This window comes from Hypanus sabinus, chromosome 8, assembly GCF_030144855.1.
Source record: "Hypanus sabinus isolate sHypSab1 chromosome 8, sHypSab1.hap1, whole genome shotgun sequence".
In the NCBI taxonomy this organism is placed as follows: domain Eukaryota; kingdom Metazoa; phylum Chordata; class Chondrichthyes; order Myliobatiformes; family Dasyatidae; genus Hypanus; species Hypanus sabinus.
This window is the reverse complement of record NC_082713.1, coordinates 27,212,283-27,227,603: the sequence shown is the minus strand read 5'-3', so window position 1 is coordinate 27,227,603 and position 15,321 is coordinate 27,212,283. Positions and strand designations below refer to the sequence as shown.

General features: G+C 39.9%; 1 protein-coding gene across 4 annotated transcripts in view; it reads left to right on the top strand.

Moving 5' to 3' along the window:
* Nucleotides 1–15,321, top strand: part of atrx (ATRX chromatin remodeler) — a 193,945-nt gene that overhangs the window by 15,336 nt on the left and 163,288 nt on the right. For 3 of the 4 annotated variants that reach the window (XM_059976858.1, XM_059976855.1, XM_059976857.1), the window contains exons 2-3: nucleotides 211–323; nucleotides 13,940–13,989. In XM_059976858.1, coding sequence (XP_059832841.1) covers nucleotides 13,975–13,989 — 15 coding nt within the window. In that variant the 5' untranslated portion in view covers nucleotides 211–323; nucleotides 13,940–13,974. The remainder of the gene's footprint in view (nucleotides 1–210; nucleotides 324–13,939; nucleotides 13,990–15,321) is intronic. The other variant, XM_059976859.1, reaches the window with a different exon arrangement.

The following is a 15,321-nucleotide window of genomic DNA, read 5'->3' as shown; positions in this document are numbered from 1 at the left end:
TCAATGTATTTAAGCAGGATGTGAAGAAATTGAGAAAATAATAATCTATAAGCTTATGGTGAATTTGTGCCTACACAAACAGGGATCTGTACTTGTCAAGATTTAATTGTATTTCATTAACCACAATTTTTTTTTTATTTTGGGTCTTTGTTATTGCAATTTTAAATACAAATAGCACATTTTTTAAAAAAGAAAACCTTATATTTACAGTGAAAGCAAGCTGAATACATTAGTACAGAAGCTTCACGAATATCTGGCTCAGTCAACAGAGCAAGGTGAAGAAACCCTCTCCTCTCCGGAACTGTGCGTAAATCAAGCATCAGGTAAATCATTTAAATTGAATTTATCAACTTTAACTTAGCAGGCATGATGGGGAAATTTGTGACTATCCACTTGCTTCTTCTATCAGATACCTCTTTTTCTAGCCCTTTACATTTTTCATCCATCACCTCTTTGCTTCTTACTTCCTCCCCCACCCACTTGGTTTTTACTCTCCGTGTATGTGAAGGATGTTAGAAGTAAAGTCAGTTCAATCCACCTTTACCTTTTAGTTTGCACTCCTTCCTTTTCCCCCACCCCACCTTCTTATTTGGCTCTTCCCCTCTCTTTTCCAGTCCTGATGAAGGGTCTTGGCTCAAACCATTGACTATTCATTTCCATAGATGCCGCAAGACCTGTTGAGTTCTTCCAGCATTTTGTATATTGCTTTGAATGATGTAGTAGTTGGCTTTGTAATTAATAGGTTTGGGCAGGGAAGCTTTTAACTGCTGGAGAATGTAGATAGTTGGCATCATAATGGCAAATAGAATTTATTCCAAGGAGGAATGAGGTAATTTGGAGACGTGAAACAAGGGCAAGGGAACATGCAGTGAACTGTGAAGTCTGGAGGAATACTGAAACCTTGGAGTTTATGTACTCAGATCTTAAAAGAGGGCAAGACTAAACATCTCCATCCAGAGGGGGCTGAGGGGAGACTTAATTGATGTGTACAAAATTAGGAACCATAGTTTAGCAGCTATGTATCTGTTCTCTATCTGCTTTGTATTCTGTGCTGTGGGGTTTATTATGGTAACTAGTCACATGAGTAGGGGTGTGGTGAAAGCAAAGGGAATAAGATACGTATTCTGTTTTGATTTTGGATTAGTTTTGCCGCTAGCAGATGTGTCCAAAAAATTAGAAGCACTGCAGCCTGGAGCAGCTTGTGGCAAGTAATTACCTTTTGTTGATCCACGCTGTGTGTTTGGGTTTGAGACACAGTTTTGAATGGTCATTGGTGCCTTGTCCAACTGGGTTCGACTAAAAAGCTCAGTAGTGGCGTTTGCCTGAATTGTTCTATCCTTGGTTGTGTTGAAAGGCTAAAGAACTGAAATATTACTTCCATTGTTGAAAAGCTGAATTGAAGCTAATGTTCTGTCTGAGACAAAATGAGTTCAGCTAGAAGCAGTGACCTTGAACTTAAGACTAAGAGAAATTAAACAAATGTGATGTTAAAGGTCAATTCCCTGGGGGAAATTAAAATATTTACAAAGGCAAAGAGCATCCTGTGATTAGGTATAAAATTGGAGACAGTGTCATAACACACATGTAGTATGTTCTGCAGCTGTTACCAGATCAACCCATGTGTCATACCACATCGGCATGCATTAGAATGGAGGCTGATTTAGCTGAGATAACAAATATGGAGGGATAAGCACACCTTGGTGGAAAAGCTTCAGAAGAAAATGGAGCACGCTTTGGAAGAACAGAAAGAACAACTTCGAAGTAAAATGGAGCAGCTTAATTTGCAGGATGAAATTGCAGCCAAGGTGGCCAGAGTTACAGTGCTAAGAGCTTCAAGTGCTATGGATGCTAAACGTGCTGCAGCAGAGCAGATCCATGGTGAGAATTCCCATGTTGACATGGAACAGGGAAAATCCGGCATGCTTGATGTCAGGGTGGATACTTCTAAAGAACAAGTATCTATGAACCACAGGTTTGAACCTCAAGGGATAGTTCACTCTCAGCCTGCACCAATAGGACATTGTGCCTCTGATACTGATTTACAGTATGATGGCACTAGTGTTTCAGATGATAAAGGTCTAAATGCAGTGCCGGAGGCCATATAGACACATAAGGAAATAAGAAGCATAGTGATGCAAAAACAGTGCATTGCATCTCTGCCTAAAAAGAGATCCTTTGCAGTATCATTCATTTATGAGGGCTTTCAAGAATAGCATTGAAGCCAAGACTAAGGATTATGGTGACTATCTCCATTTTCTTGAACAGTTCACTGGAGGTTACTCGAGAGCTTTTCAAAAGGATATCTAAAGGCCTACTAAGCTTTACTATGGGAGCATTTTGGTGATAAGCAAAAGTTACTCTGGCTATTGTGGAAATTGAGCTGAAACTGAACCCAGAGCTGATGAAAAGGGTGCAGATTCAAAACAGGCCATGAGTGAAGCAAACACAGCAATGTATGGAGACAGGCGTTCATGACTGTAGCTTCCTATAATTCCAGTTCAGGTGGAGTTTAAGAAGAGTAACAAGACAATGGTTACTTATTATTTTCTAGATCAAGGAAGTACAACAGTATTCTGCACAGTGAGCCTCATTAACAAGCTCAACCTGACAGGAAATTTACACGTGATGGATCAAAGAAGATTGTGTGTAGCCACACCATTTCAGGATTGGAGGTGGCTGACCTGGATAATGAAAACTATTGTGAACTTCTAATGTTTGTATACAGCAACATAAGCCTGTCCACAAAGGGAACATTCCTCATCAGATCTTCAGGAATAGTCTCACCTGAAGCATGTTTATTTGCCAGAAATTGAGCTGCTGATAGGGGTGAATGTGCATAAGCATTGAAGCCATTGTAAGTAATTTGGAGTGTTAGTGATAGACCCTATGCAATCAGAACAATTATTAGGTTGGACTATTATTGGACTGTTGAAGGGAGATCATGGTGGTGGAAGACACTATGCTTGGCCAGAGCTGACAGCTAATGGGATTTAATTTTGTGTTTGGGTGAGTTTTGGCAGCAGCGATTCAAGACAGATTTTCCTGAATGCAGTCAAGAGGGACTACGTGGTTTGTCAGGAGCAGAGTACAATCCAAGATGGACTGCTTACTATAAGATGATATTGTAAATGTGGAGATTTCATGTCTCCTTTGTCTTGATAGTATGTAGTTGTAATTATTATAGTATAATAGTTTGGGGACTAGAATGGAGGAACCATGAATCTATTCTCTATCTGCTTTATATTCTGCGCTGTGGGGTTTATTATGGTAACTAGTTACATGAGTGGGGATGTGGTAAAAGTGAAGGGAATAAGTTGCGTATTCTTGCTTATTTTTGTAGCAATTTGTAGCTTGGGATCGGCTGAGGTCGTATTTTTACTGACTACTGAGAACACTCAACAATTGGATGTTTGCTGATAAAGGATCAAATGCTTTTGCAATATTTTGTAGCTATGGGCATGTCACAAGTATAACATTCCGTACGGTTGCAGGCAAACAGCAAATATCTTGTTTTGATTTTGGGTTAGTTTTGCTGCTACACGCAGGTATTTTTTTAACTGTTTCCTCTAGCTGAAAAACCACAGCTAGTGCATTTCAAATTGGTAATGAAAGGGAAGATAAGGAAAATACTTTCTTTATTTGGAAGGTTCCATTGAGTCATTAGATGTTTTTGTATTCAGTAATCAAATTTTTCTTGTATAACACAGTTGACTGTTTGTTTCAAGACTGAGTGAAAGATTAACATGAAGCATCTGCTACACAGAACCAAAGGGACTAAAGCATTGATGTTTTGGGTAAAGAATAGCACATGCTTCTTACTGAGTTTTGTATGTAACTAAAAATAAAACAAAACCTATTTTGAATTTAACATGCATCCTGGAGATTTTAAATACTTTTTTTTTAAATGCTGCTGTTGGTTTCTTTGGAAGGTTGAATAAAGAATAGCCAGAGGTTGCAGTCCATGTCTGTGTTGAGGACAAGTCATCTTAATCTGAAGATATTTGGAGAGAATTATGGATCAGGGCCTCCAAAGTTAATCTTTGGTTTACTAGCTGTGCTAAATGTAATGGATACTGATATCCAAGCTAGCTGGAGGGAAGTGAAAGGAAAATGGCAGTGTATTGCGAAATTGATATTATTTCAGAAAATAGCGTGAAGATGATATGTTTTGTGAAGATTGGAGTAGATGTGTTGGGTTCCTTCCCAAGTTAGTAGAAATAATATTTTTCTTCTTGATGATTTGAACTTGGGTGAATGGGCATGCAGTTTTCATTTACATCTAATTTGCTCTGCAAGTGCATCTAATTTGCTCTGCAAGTGCATCTAATTTGCTCTGCAAGTGCATGAACCCACTGCACACTGTCTTCTCTACCCTCCCATCAGTCAGAAGATATAAAAATCTGAAAGCATGTGTGTACGACCAGGCTCAAGAATAGCCTCTATCTCACTGCTGTAAGACTTAAGATAGCCTCATGACCTTACCGTCTATGTTGTTATGACCCCACATCTCTTTTTTTCTGCCGGCATTGCACTTTGTTTGTAACTGCATTCTGTTACTGTTGTTACTGCATTCTGCATGGTGGGTTGGAGATATTCCTCCACCAGAAGAAGTGTAAGGCGCTTCATCCCTTGCTAGCCTGCAGGTTATCCTTGGTCAAAGTGTAGTGCCCACCCATTTTCTTCCCCCACCCCCAGATCGGGGCATGTGAAGCAGTGGGAGCAGGTAGTGGATGGTCGTTTGAGTGGCTGGTGCATATCACAATTCCTGGTTATGCGACAGCTGACACCAGGTAGACAATCTCTGAAAAGGTATTGATAATGACTGGCTTCACTTGTCTTGTAATGCTACTGCCCAGAAGGAAAGAGGCAGGTTGCCTTGTCAAATCAGTACTAGTGCAAGAGCAATCCAGCTACCAACGTTCTCCTTTACTGATGGAAACATTCTCTGAATTGACTCTTAAGTTAACAGATATGACATTCTTTTCTGCTCATGAAGAAAAATACCAGCTTCTCCAACTTAAACACATAATCAAAGTATCTTGTCACAAGAACCATTTTGACAAATCCTATTTTGCACTCGGTCCAAAGCCTTCATCTTTCCTTAAGTGTGGTTTCCAGGATTGGATTCAATATTCCAGTTATGGTAAAACCATTTTTTATAGTTCTGTTATAGTTCCCTTGCTTTAATACTGAATGTTTTTATTTATAAAGTCAAACTAATTTAAAAAGTCCCATTTTCAATAGTGCTATTCCTCTGTCATATGCAGTAGTTCCTATAGAAACAGCCAATTGTGTTAATGCCATTAATCCTACTCTTACATCTAATGCGTTGCATGTTCCCATTAATACCTATCTGGTTCTCCCACTAACTTTTTGCAGTAGCTCATTAACCTAGGAACCAGCATATTTTTGGGACATGAGAGGAAATCCATATGGCTACAAGGGAAAATAACACGAGCCTTACCTATAGCACTGGAAATCAGATTATTGGTGCTGAAACAGCTGCACTATCTGCAATTCTGTCCTGCACCCACAGTTAAATCCACAGACTATTTTTTTGAATGTCTTTTAGAATTGTACTCTCAAATTCTTTTGCTTACCCTTCCTACCAAAATTTCCTACCAAAATTCCTACCTCTTGATTTTTGGCATTAAATTACATCTACTCCATCTACCACCTGTTTCTATGAAGTCTAGTTCATTATACTTCTAAATTTTGTCATGTGTGTATTTGGAGGTTGTGTTCTGTGCATCCATGTCTAGAGTATTAATACACAGAATATTTAAATATAAATACTAACCTTCCGCTATTTGCTTCTATCTAGATCAAAAAGTAACTGCTATGACTCTGTTTCCCGTTATTTCTGCAATTTTCTGTCCATGTTGCTGCAGGTCTTACTTTCTCTTTCATGGTCTGCATAACTTATCTTTAAATAGTGCCTTATAAATTTTATTTTAAGTTCAAAGTCATGAACAAGGGGAAGATAGCTGCGAAATAAAGGGTCAGTCATTTACAACAAGAGCATAAAGATTTCTTCTGTCAGAGGATTGTGAATATTTGGAATTCTTTGTCACCATCCCCCTGCCAAGCATGTTGGAAACCAGATCATCAGCTATGTTTAAAGTAGACATAAGTTTTCAAAAGTTCACAGAATTAAGAGTTACGATGAATTGGCACAGATAAAGAGTTGAGAACATAGTTGTATTCAATGGTGATGCAGATCGAGGAAGCTCATGGTCTACTCCTTTTCCTATTTCTTGTGTTCTTGTATTTCTTAAACCCCTTGTTTCATCAAAAAATTCTATCATGCATGTTAGACTTAATTGACCTTTAACAAAGCCATGCTGGCTTTCTCTAATCAATCCGCACATTCTCTTTGAACATAGAAATTTACCTATCATTGAGCTTAGAGTTTATATTCATAATATTTTGGGGTTTGAGTTGTGTCTACGTGATCAGTGTTAAGAAGCTAAGTATGTTTTGTCATCTTGAGCTGCTGTAGCTCTTCTCGAGATGATGTCTGTGTTGGAGAGAGGGCAGAGTTGGGACTTAGACCCAACATTTATCATGGACTGTGATTTATTTCTAATGTGCATGTTGTGCAGCCTGGGATGGTGTTCATATATTGTTGTTGTCCCTGTCCTCAGTGCATATCTGAAAGGTTCTGTCTGAGTAATTTGAGCCAATAACTGCAGTGCATTTTGTGTATGGTACATTTTGTTGTCTTTGTTTGCCATGATGGAAGAAACGTATATTAGAGTTGTTGATTGATGCATTTCATATCTATCGCTTTGGCATACGTGGTGTTGAATTTGAGAACTTTTGGATCTATACTTATCCAGTAAAGTTATGAGCATTTCATCATGCTCATGAATTATCTTGTAGATCAAGAAAGGATTGCGTCATGATACTTGCCCTCTGACCTTCCTTTTGGCACCCATAGTTATGTGGCCAGCCAGTCTGGTTAAGTTCTTACAGATTGCTGGTGGTGGTCTGGGGGGAAGCAAGGAATTGGATGGGAGAGGGGTTGTTGAATTCCAAAGGTGAATAGTTAGACTCCCTTGTTGGAGATTGTCCTTGTCCGTCTCTTGTGAATGTTACTTGCCACTTAATCAACTTATGCCTGATTATTGTGTGGTTTTTTACTGCATGCAGGTATAGACATGCTCCTTTGCAGAGTAGCTATGAATGGAATTGAGTATTGTGTATTTATCAGCAAACATTTCAGAAGTTGAACTAAGTATAGAAGGAAGGTCATTGATGAATTGGTTGAAGATGTGTGGAATGCAAGGTGAATCAGCCATATAGATTCCAAATCAGCTTGCACATAGAAGATGGAGGAAGGTAGTAGTCGATGGGATTTGTTCTGGCTGGGGTTCTGTGTCTAATAGCCTTCTACAGGGATACATTCTGGCACTTCTGCTTTTTGTGCTATTTAAATGACTTGGATGAAAGCATAGATGGGTAGGTTAGTAAGTTTGCAGATGATACCAAGATTGGTATTGTGGATAACAAAAAAGACTGGCAAATGATACTGCAGGAGGTAGATCACAGATATGACTCGAAAAAAGGCAGAGTTTAATGCAGCTAAATTTGAAGTTTGAACTTCAGGAAATCAAATGTAAAGAGACAGTTAATGGTGAGACCCTCAGCAGCATTGATATTCAGAGGAATCTTGGCATCCAAGTCCATAGCTCCCTGAAATTAGCTACACGGTGTGGTGAAAAAGCATATGGTATGCTTGTTTTAAACAAAGGAACTGAGCTCTTGAGTTGGAAAACTATGTTGCAGCTTTATAAAAGTAGACAAACTGCATCTAGATTATTGCATTCAGCTATGGTCACCCCATAATAAGAAGGATTTGGAGGCTTTGAAGATGGTGCATAAGACGTTTGCCACGATTCTGCCTGGATTAGATGGTATGTACTATGAGGAGAGGTCAGACAACTTGGGTTTTCTTTAGATCAGCAGAGGCTAAAGGGAGCTCTGACAGATATTTGAAAGATTATGAGAGGTCTATGTAGAGAGCCAAAATCTTTTTCCCAGGATAGAAATGTCTAATACCAGAGGGCATGTATTTAAGGTGAGGGGTGTAGGCTGAAAAGATTTATGCAGGACAAGATTTTATTTTGCAGAATGGTGGGTGTCTGGAATGTGTTGTCTGGTGTGGTGGCTGAAGCAAATACAGTAGAGACATTCTCGAGACTCAGACAGGTACTTATGAGCATGTAGGAAATGGCGGGGATATGCATGTTATGTCAGCAGCAGGAGTTAGTTTGGTACAACAATGTGGGCCAAGGGTCTGTTCCTGTTTTATGACCTATAGCTGAGTCTAGGACACTACCATTGGAACCTGTGCAGCGATGTCTTGGGGCAGGGTAGATTGATTTTGAACAATCATTCTTGTCTTACTTTGTGTGAAGTATAACTTCAATCATTGAAGTGTTTATTTCCTTTAATACCCATGGACTTCAGTTTTGTCAGGGCTCCAGGATGCTATGCTTGGTTAGATAGTGAGGGCTATCAACGTTGCTTCACCTCTGCTATTCAGCACTCTGGTTTGTGTTTTGGAGCAAGGATGAGTTATGGAGCCAGGTCGCTGGTGAAAATGAGCGAGCTATAGGTCAGTAAGATATTGTTAAGCAAGTGTAGCTCAACTGAGTTTCATTGCACACTCTTTTTTCACTCCCTGCCATTGTGTTTCTCTTTTGAATATTCTACAATATTTTGGATGCCCCTGTTGACTCCATTTTCAACATGCTGTCATGCTAGCAATTCAGAGCCTCAATCATTGACCTTTTATCTTTCATTGTTTAACGAATCACTTTAAATTACTGTTCTCAATGAGGTCGTGTACAGATGAAAAGTAAAAGATTGGCAAGATGATGAAAATGTTCCAGAAAGCTTGTGTAACTAACTGGCTTCAGGTCACTGCGCTGGCTGTTGAAGCTTATTGTGATTGAATAATCTTCTGGCGGAGGAGAGCAGTACGGCTGAGCAAAGGGAGTGGGAGATAGCACTTCAAACATATCTAGCAAAAGGTAATGAGGGAAAATTCTAGAATCTGGATATTGTGTCAACACATGGAGAGGTATAGTGCTGGCATTCCCAATACTGGTGCTGACGGGCAGTCTCTCTCTACACTGTCCTTGTAACTGCTTCATTGTTCCTGGACTGCCATCAAGAATTTGTACCCATTTCTATGTAAAACATCGGGTACAGCTAGATTCACGCTGACGCAGCACATATCAGTGTAAAGGTTGAGTTTGTACCAGGTCGATGACACTTGTTGTTGGTAATGCCTCTTTCTTTGTAGAATGCTGATATGAACTCTGTAATTTCTGATTAGTTAGTGCTCTTGTTTATTGGAATGCGTTGTGGGTGCTAAGCAAGGTACCAGTGTATTCTTTATTCTGGTTAACTATCAGTCCTCTTTTAACTGTTCTTCCCATTACTGATGCCACCTTTGAGAAACTGGACAATATGTTCTTTCTTAGCTTAAAAAAATGTAACTACAATGTCCCTAGAATTGCACACATTTGAACATAGATCAGTACGGCACAGGAACAGACCATTCAGCCCACAATATTGTGCTGAACCAGTTAAAAAGCAAATCAAAAACACCAAACACTAATCTCTTCTACCTACATAATGTCCAAATCTCTCCACCTTCTTTACATCCATGTGCCTATGCAAGTACCTCTTAAAAGCTAATGTTCATGCCTCCTAGCACCATACAAGGTAGCACATTCCAGGGATCTACCATTCTTTGAGTAAAAAACTTATGCCTCACATCGCTCTTCAACTGCGCCCCCCCCCCCCCCCCCCGGCACATTCAATGCATGCCCTCTGGTGTTAGATATTTCAACCCTGGGAAGCAGGTAGTTGCTGTCTACTCTACTTATGCCTCTCATAGCCTTATAAGCCTCTATCGGATCTCCCCTCAGTGTCTGCCATTCCACAGAAAACAGTCCAAGTTTGTCTAGCCGTTCCTGATAGCACATGCCCTGTAAACCAGGCAGCATTCTGGTAAAATTTCTTTTTCTGCACCCTCTCCAAAGCCTCAACATAATTCCTATAGTGGGGCAACCAGAACTGTATGCATTACTCCAGATGTGGCCTAACCAGAGTTTTATAAAGTTGCGTCATAACTTCCTGACTTTTGAACTCAGTGCATTGACTAATAAAAGCAAGCATTCCAAAAGCCTTTTAAATCACTATATCAACTTGTGTATCCACTTTCAAGGAGCTATAAACTTGGATCCCAAGATCTCTGATCAGCAGCACTTGCCCATAACAGTGTACTGTCTCTTTGTATTTGCCCTACCAAGGGGTAACATCTCACATTTATTTGGGATAAATTCCATCTGTCATTTCTCTGCATATCTGCAACTGATCAATATTGTGCTGTGTTGTTTGCTAATCCTACACTATCCACAATTCCACCAATCTGGTATCATCTGCAAATTTACTAACTCACCCTTCTACATTTTCATCCGTGTCATTTATATTCATTGCAAATAGCAGAAATCCCAGCACAGATGCCTTTGGAACACCACTAATTACAGAGTTCCAGCTCATTGTAATTCAGTCAGTGTTTCTTTTATAAGTGATGCTTGAATTTTGGTGACAACGTCTAGAAAATTAGATTTAATTGCCTTCTCCATGTCACAGAATACTGTATATACATTGTTGACTCTGAATTTGAATGTGTTACTTAAAAAAAACACACACACACACCAGAGGTTAAGATTTTTCTGCAGAGATTTGTGAAGGTGTGGAATGGGCTGCCGGCAATGGTGGTGGGGGCAGATACGATAGTCTTTTAATAGACTCTTGGAAAAGACATGAAGCTTAGAAAAATAGAGGGCTATGGGTAACCCTAGGTAATTTCTAAAGTAAGTACATGTTTGGCACAGCACTGTGCTATAGTTTTTTCTATGTTACTGAAGATCTAGGATCCAGAACTAGCTAAGCTGCTATCCAAACTGTTTCAATGTAACAACATTAAGAACTTGAGCAATTTTGTGGAAAATTGCCCAAGCAATTGCTATCTAACATAAATCTGATTAGAATTACTGCTCAGTTAGTCTGTTTTCAGTCAAGTGATGGAAGCTTTTTTTCAAATACCACCAATAGCATTCTCACTAACATCTATTTTAGGTTTTTCCAGGACCAGAGTCCTCCAGATCTCTTCTAAGCCTCTTAGTTCAAACATGATTCAAACAGTTGAACTCAAGAGGAAAGATGAGAAAAAGGGCAGCTTACAGTGGTCATCAACCTACCAGCTTGCACGTTTTTGGGCTGGTGGAGTGAGCCCATGCTGTCATGTGAAGAGCATGCAAATGCTACACAGACAGCACCTTAAGGTCAGGATTGAAATCTGGGTTGCTAGAGCTGTCTCTTGACAATTCTGCTTAAACTTCTCATTTTTCGTGGAAGATTTGTCGCAAATGTTTTGGCTGTCTTTGGAGTTCACATGATGGCTCCTGCATCACTATGGAGGGGAACCACCAACATCCTCTTCCATGTGGCAGAACTGGTCCTCACCCTCCACTTTCTCTGGTCCTGAGGGGTAGCCATGGGTACCCACATGGACCCAGGTAACAATCCCCAACTCTTCCTCCACGGCATTGGTACTGCTTCATGCACCCATGCTTAGCTCGTCAATTCATCGACTGCTTCCAACATCCACCTTGCCCTCAAATTCACTTGGTGCATTTCTGACACCTCCCTCTTCTTGATCTCTCTGCTGCCATCTTTGGAGACAAATAGTTGACCAACAATTTTATAAACCTATAGATTCCCATTGCTATTTTGACTATACTTCTTTCCACCCTGTTTCCTGTAAAAATGCTATTATACCCTTTTCTCAGTTCCTTCATCTCTGCTGTATCTATTCCCAGGATGAGACTTTCCTTTCCAGGATATAGCAATGCCCCCCTCCTTCAAAGAATGGGGTGTCACTTCCTCCACCTTGATGCTGTCCTCATCATTTCCATTTCCCAGATATCCACGCTCACCCCATCTTCCTGATGCCTTAACAATGATAGAGTTCCTCTTGTTCTCACCTACCACCCATAATTCTCTGCATCCAACACATCATTCTTCATCACTTCTGCCATGTTCGAAGGGATCCTACCACTAGGCACATTTTTTATGTTACCCCCCCCCCAACTGGTTTCCAGTGATTGCTCCTTCTGTCATTACCTTGTTCATTCATCCCTCCCAATAATTTCCCTCCCTGCATTTATCCCTGCAATTGGCCAAAAGTGCCACACCTGCCCATTCACCATCTCCCTCACCTCCACTCAGAGCCCCAAACAGTCCTTCCATGTGAGGCAGCACATCATCTGTGAATCTGGGGACTTCTCTTGTGTCCGGTGCTTCTGATGTAGCCTCCTCTACATTGGTAAGACCCATCGTAAATTGGGGGACAGCTTCGTTGTGCACTTCCGCCCAGTGGCCCAGTGTTTTAATTCTGATTCCCATTCCGACATAACATTTCATGGCCTCTTCTTGTGCCAAGGTGAGGCCACCCTCAGGGTGGAGGAGAAACACCTTGATTTCCATCTGCGTGGCCTCCAACCTGGCGGAAGGAATTTTGCTTTCTCCTTCTGGTAAAATAATTCTCCCTCCCCCTCTCCTCTTCTATTCCCTTCCTGGACACTTTCTACTTCTTAACTGCTATTATTTCCCATTCGGTACCCTCCTCCTTCCCTTTCTCCTATGGTCCACTCTCCCCTCCTGTCAGATTCCTTCATCTCAAGCCTTTCCCACCCATTTGGTTTTACCCATCTCCTTCTTGCTTTCCTTCTCCCCCACCCCGCTATATTTTTATTCTGGTGTCTTTACCCTTCCTTTCCAGTCCTGGAGAAGGGTCTCGAGCTGAAACATTGACTGTTTCTTCATTTGCATGGATGCTGCCTGACCTGCTGAGTTTCTCCAGCCTTTTGTGTGTGTTGTTCTTGTAGTTATTTTGGATAGTGTCCTTCTTGCAGCTCTTGCCTCCCTCCCCAACAAGATTTTAATTCTGTGACTGCGTGTAGAGGATTCTTGAATTTAGATCTGATCGCTTGTGGATTTAGTTATATGCTCCAGTTTGGTACTGCCTTTGTTTGCTGACAGCAACAGTTGGAAATTAAGAAATCCAGGTAGAAAAGGCTGAGAAGTCAAAACCTCAGCAAAACAAGGAAAAGTTAGAAATAAGTTAGGTTTTAAATAGCAAAGATGGAGAAAGAGTGGTGAGAACAGTTGGGACTGTTTGTGAAAGGAAAAATGATAAAGGGATGCAGTGATATAAGAGGTGTGGTTGAAATGAGGGAATGTGACAAAGTCTAGTTAATTGTAGTTAATGCAGCCAGAGGAGAAGAGTAGAAGCTGTTAAGGAAGAGGGGAGTCATTTTGGAAATATTGGCATGGAAAATGTTATTATCAGAATGGATGCAATGAAACAGGAAAATGTAATTCTTACAGGAAATATTGGAAAGTCGTAGGAATTTATGGGCTCAATGGATTTTGGTTAGAAGCCTTTTCTGCCTGGATTTCTTAATTTCCAGCTTTTGCTGTCAGCAAACAAAGGCAGTACCAAACTGGAGCATATAACTAAATCCACAAGAGGTCAGATCTAAATTCTACAACAATTAAAATCCTCTCGGGGAGGGAGGCAAGAGCTCCAAGAAGAACATAATGGTGAAGCAGATATAGGAAGGCAAAGGTAGAGTGAGATATGGGCTAAATGAAAATAAGAGCTGGTTAGGAATTGGTAGCAAAGTTTGTCTTTGCTGCCAATTAGTTTATATTCTAATATCTTTAACGTGATTTTGGAAAAACTTTTCTGTTGTAAGCATACTTAGTAAATATGTTTTCTGGGAGATTGTTTGATTTCAATAAAAAGGTTTTAAAACTGTCTGAATGTGGGTGATTCTTGTTTTTTCAGGTGAAGGGAACCCGGCTCTTTTTTCTATTTCACGTATGGAGCATAAGGAGGTTTGTTCTATTTTTACTCTATAAAAGAATGCATGGGAAATTTAGTGGCTTCTTGACTACCTAATTTTAATTGCAATATTTTCTTTGCCTAACATCTGCTTTTGACCCTAATTATTTAATTTATGTGACTCTTTGGATGATCTATTTGTAAATTCTAACTCCTTTGTCCTGAGTTGAAAGGAATGTGAATTAATTGCAAACTCATTCCTTCTGTTCAGTACTCTTAAGTCCTCCTGTGGGCTATTTTTAAAATTGCCTCACATTATGCTCTTAATTTATTTGTGAGACTTCTGTGTTGTACATAGTGTTCTTTATTATTCTGTATGCACATTTTTTTCCAGGCTAATCCTGAAAATTCATTACATTTTGTTTTAGATTTTTGTGGATGATTTCTATTCTTTCTTACCTTCTGATTCATTCATTAGCAAGTTTGTCTAGATAGACCACAAGGTCCAACAATTGCATTGTAATGATTGCTTTATTTATCTCATCTGCATTCTTAAAATATTTCTGCTTTTGGTTTTCGTATCTTGTTGACAGCAATATTTCCAAAAAATAAACAAGAAAATCTGCAGATGCTCGAAATCCAAGCAACACACACAAAATGCTGAAGGAACTCAGCAGGCAGGGCAGCATCAATGGAAAAACGTACATTTGACATTTCCAGCCAAGACCTTTCATGAAGACTCACGAAGGATTTTGGCCTGAAATGTTAACTGAATTCTTTTATAAAAAAAATAATTGTTATGGATTGGAGGGAAGAGTCATAGAGAACTGCAGCACGGAAACAGGCCCTTTGGCCTGTCTGCTCTGCTGAACTATTCTTCCACTTATCCAAAATTCTCTTAAATGTTGAAATTGAACCTGCATTTACCACTTCTGCTCAAAGCACGTTCCATACTCTTACCACCCTTTGAGTGAAGACCTCGCTCATATTCCCCTTAAACATTTTATATTTCAGCCTTAACCCATGATGTCTAGTTCTAGTCTCACGTAGCCTAAGTGGAAAAAACCCTACCTCTACCCCTCATAATTTTGAGTACTTGGAAATAAAGTCTTAACCTATTCAGTCTTTCCCTTCAACTCAAGTTCTCAAGACACAGCAAAATCTTTGTAAGTTTTCTTTGTACTTTTTCAATCTTACTGTAGGTCTTCTGTCCTGTAGGTAGGACAGAACTAGAGCTGCACATACTACTTCAAATTAGTCCTCGCCAACATCATGTACATCTTCAACATCCCAGTTACTGTACTCAGAACTTGATTTATGGAGGCCAATGTGCTAAAAACTATCTCTACGATACAATCTACCTGTGACAACACTTTCAAGTAATT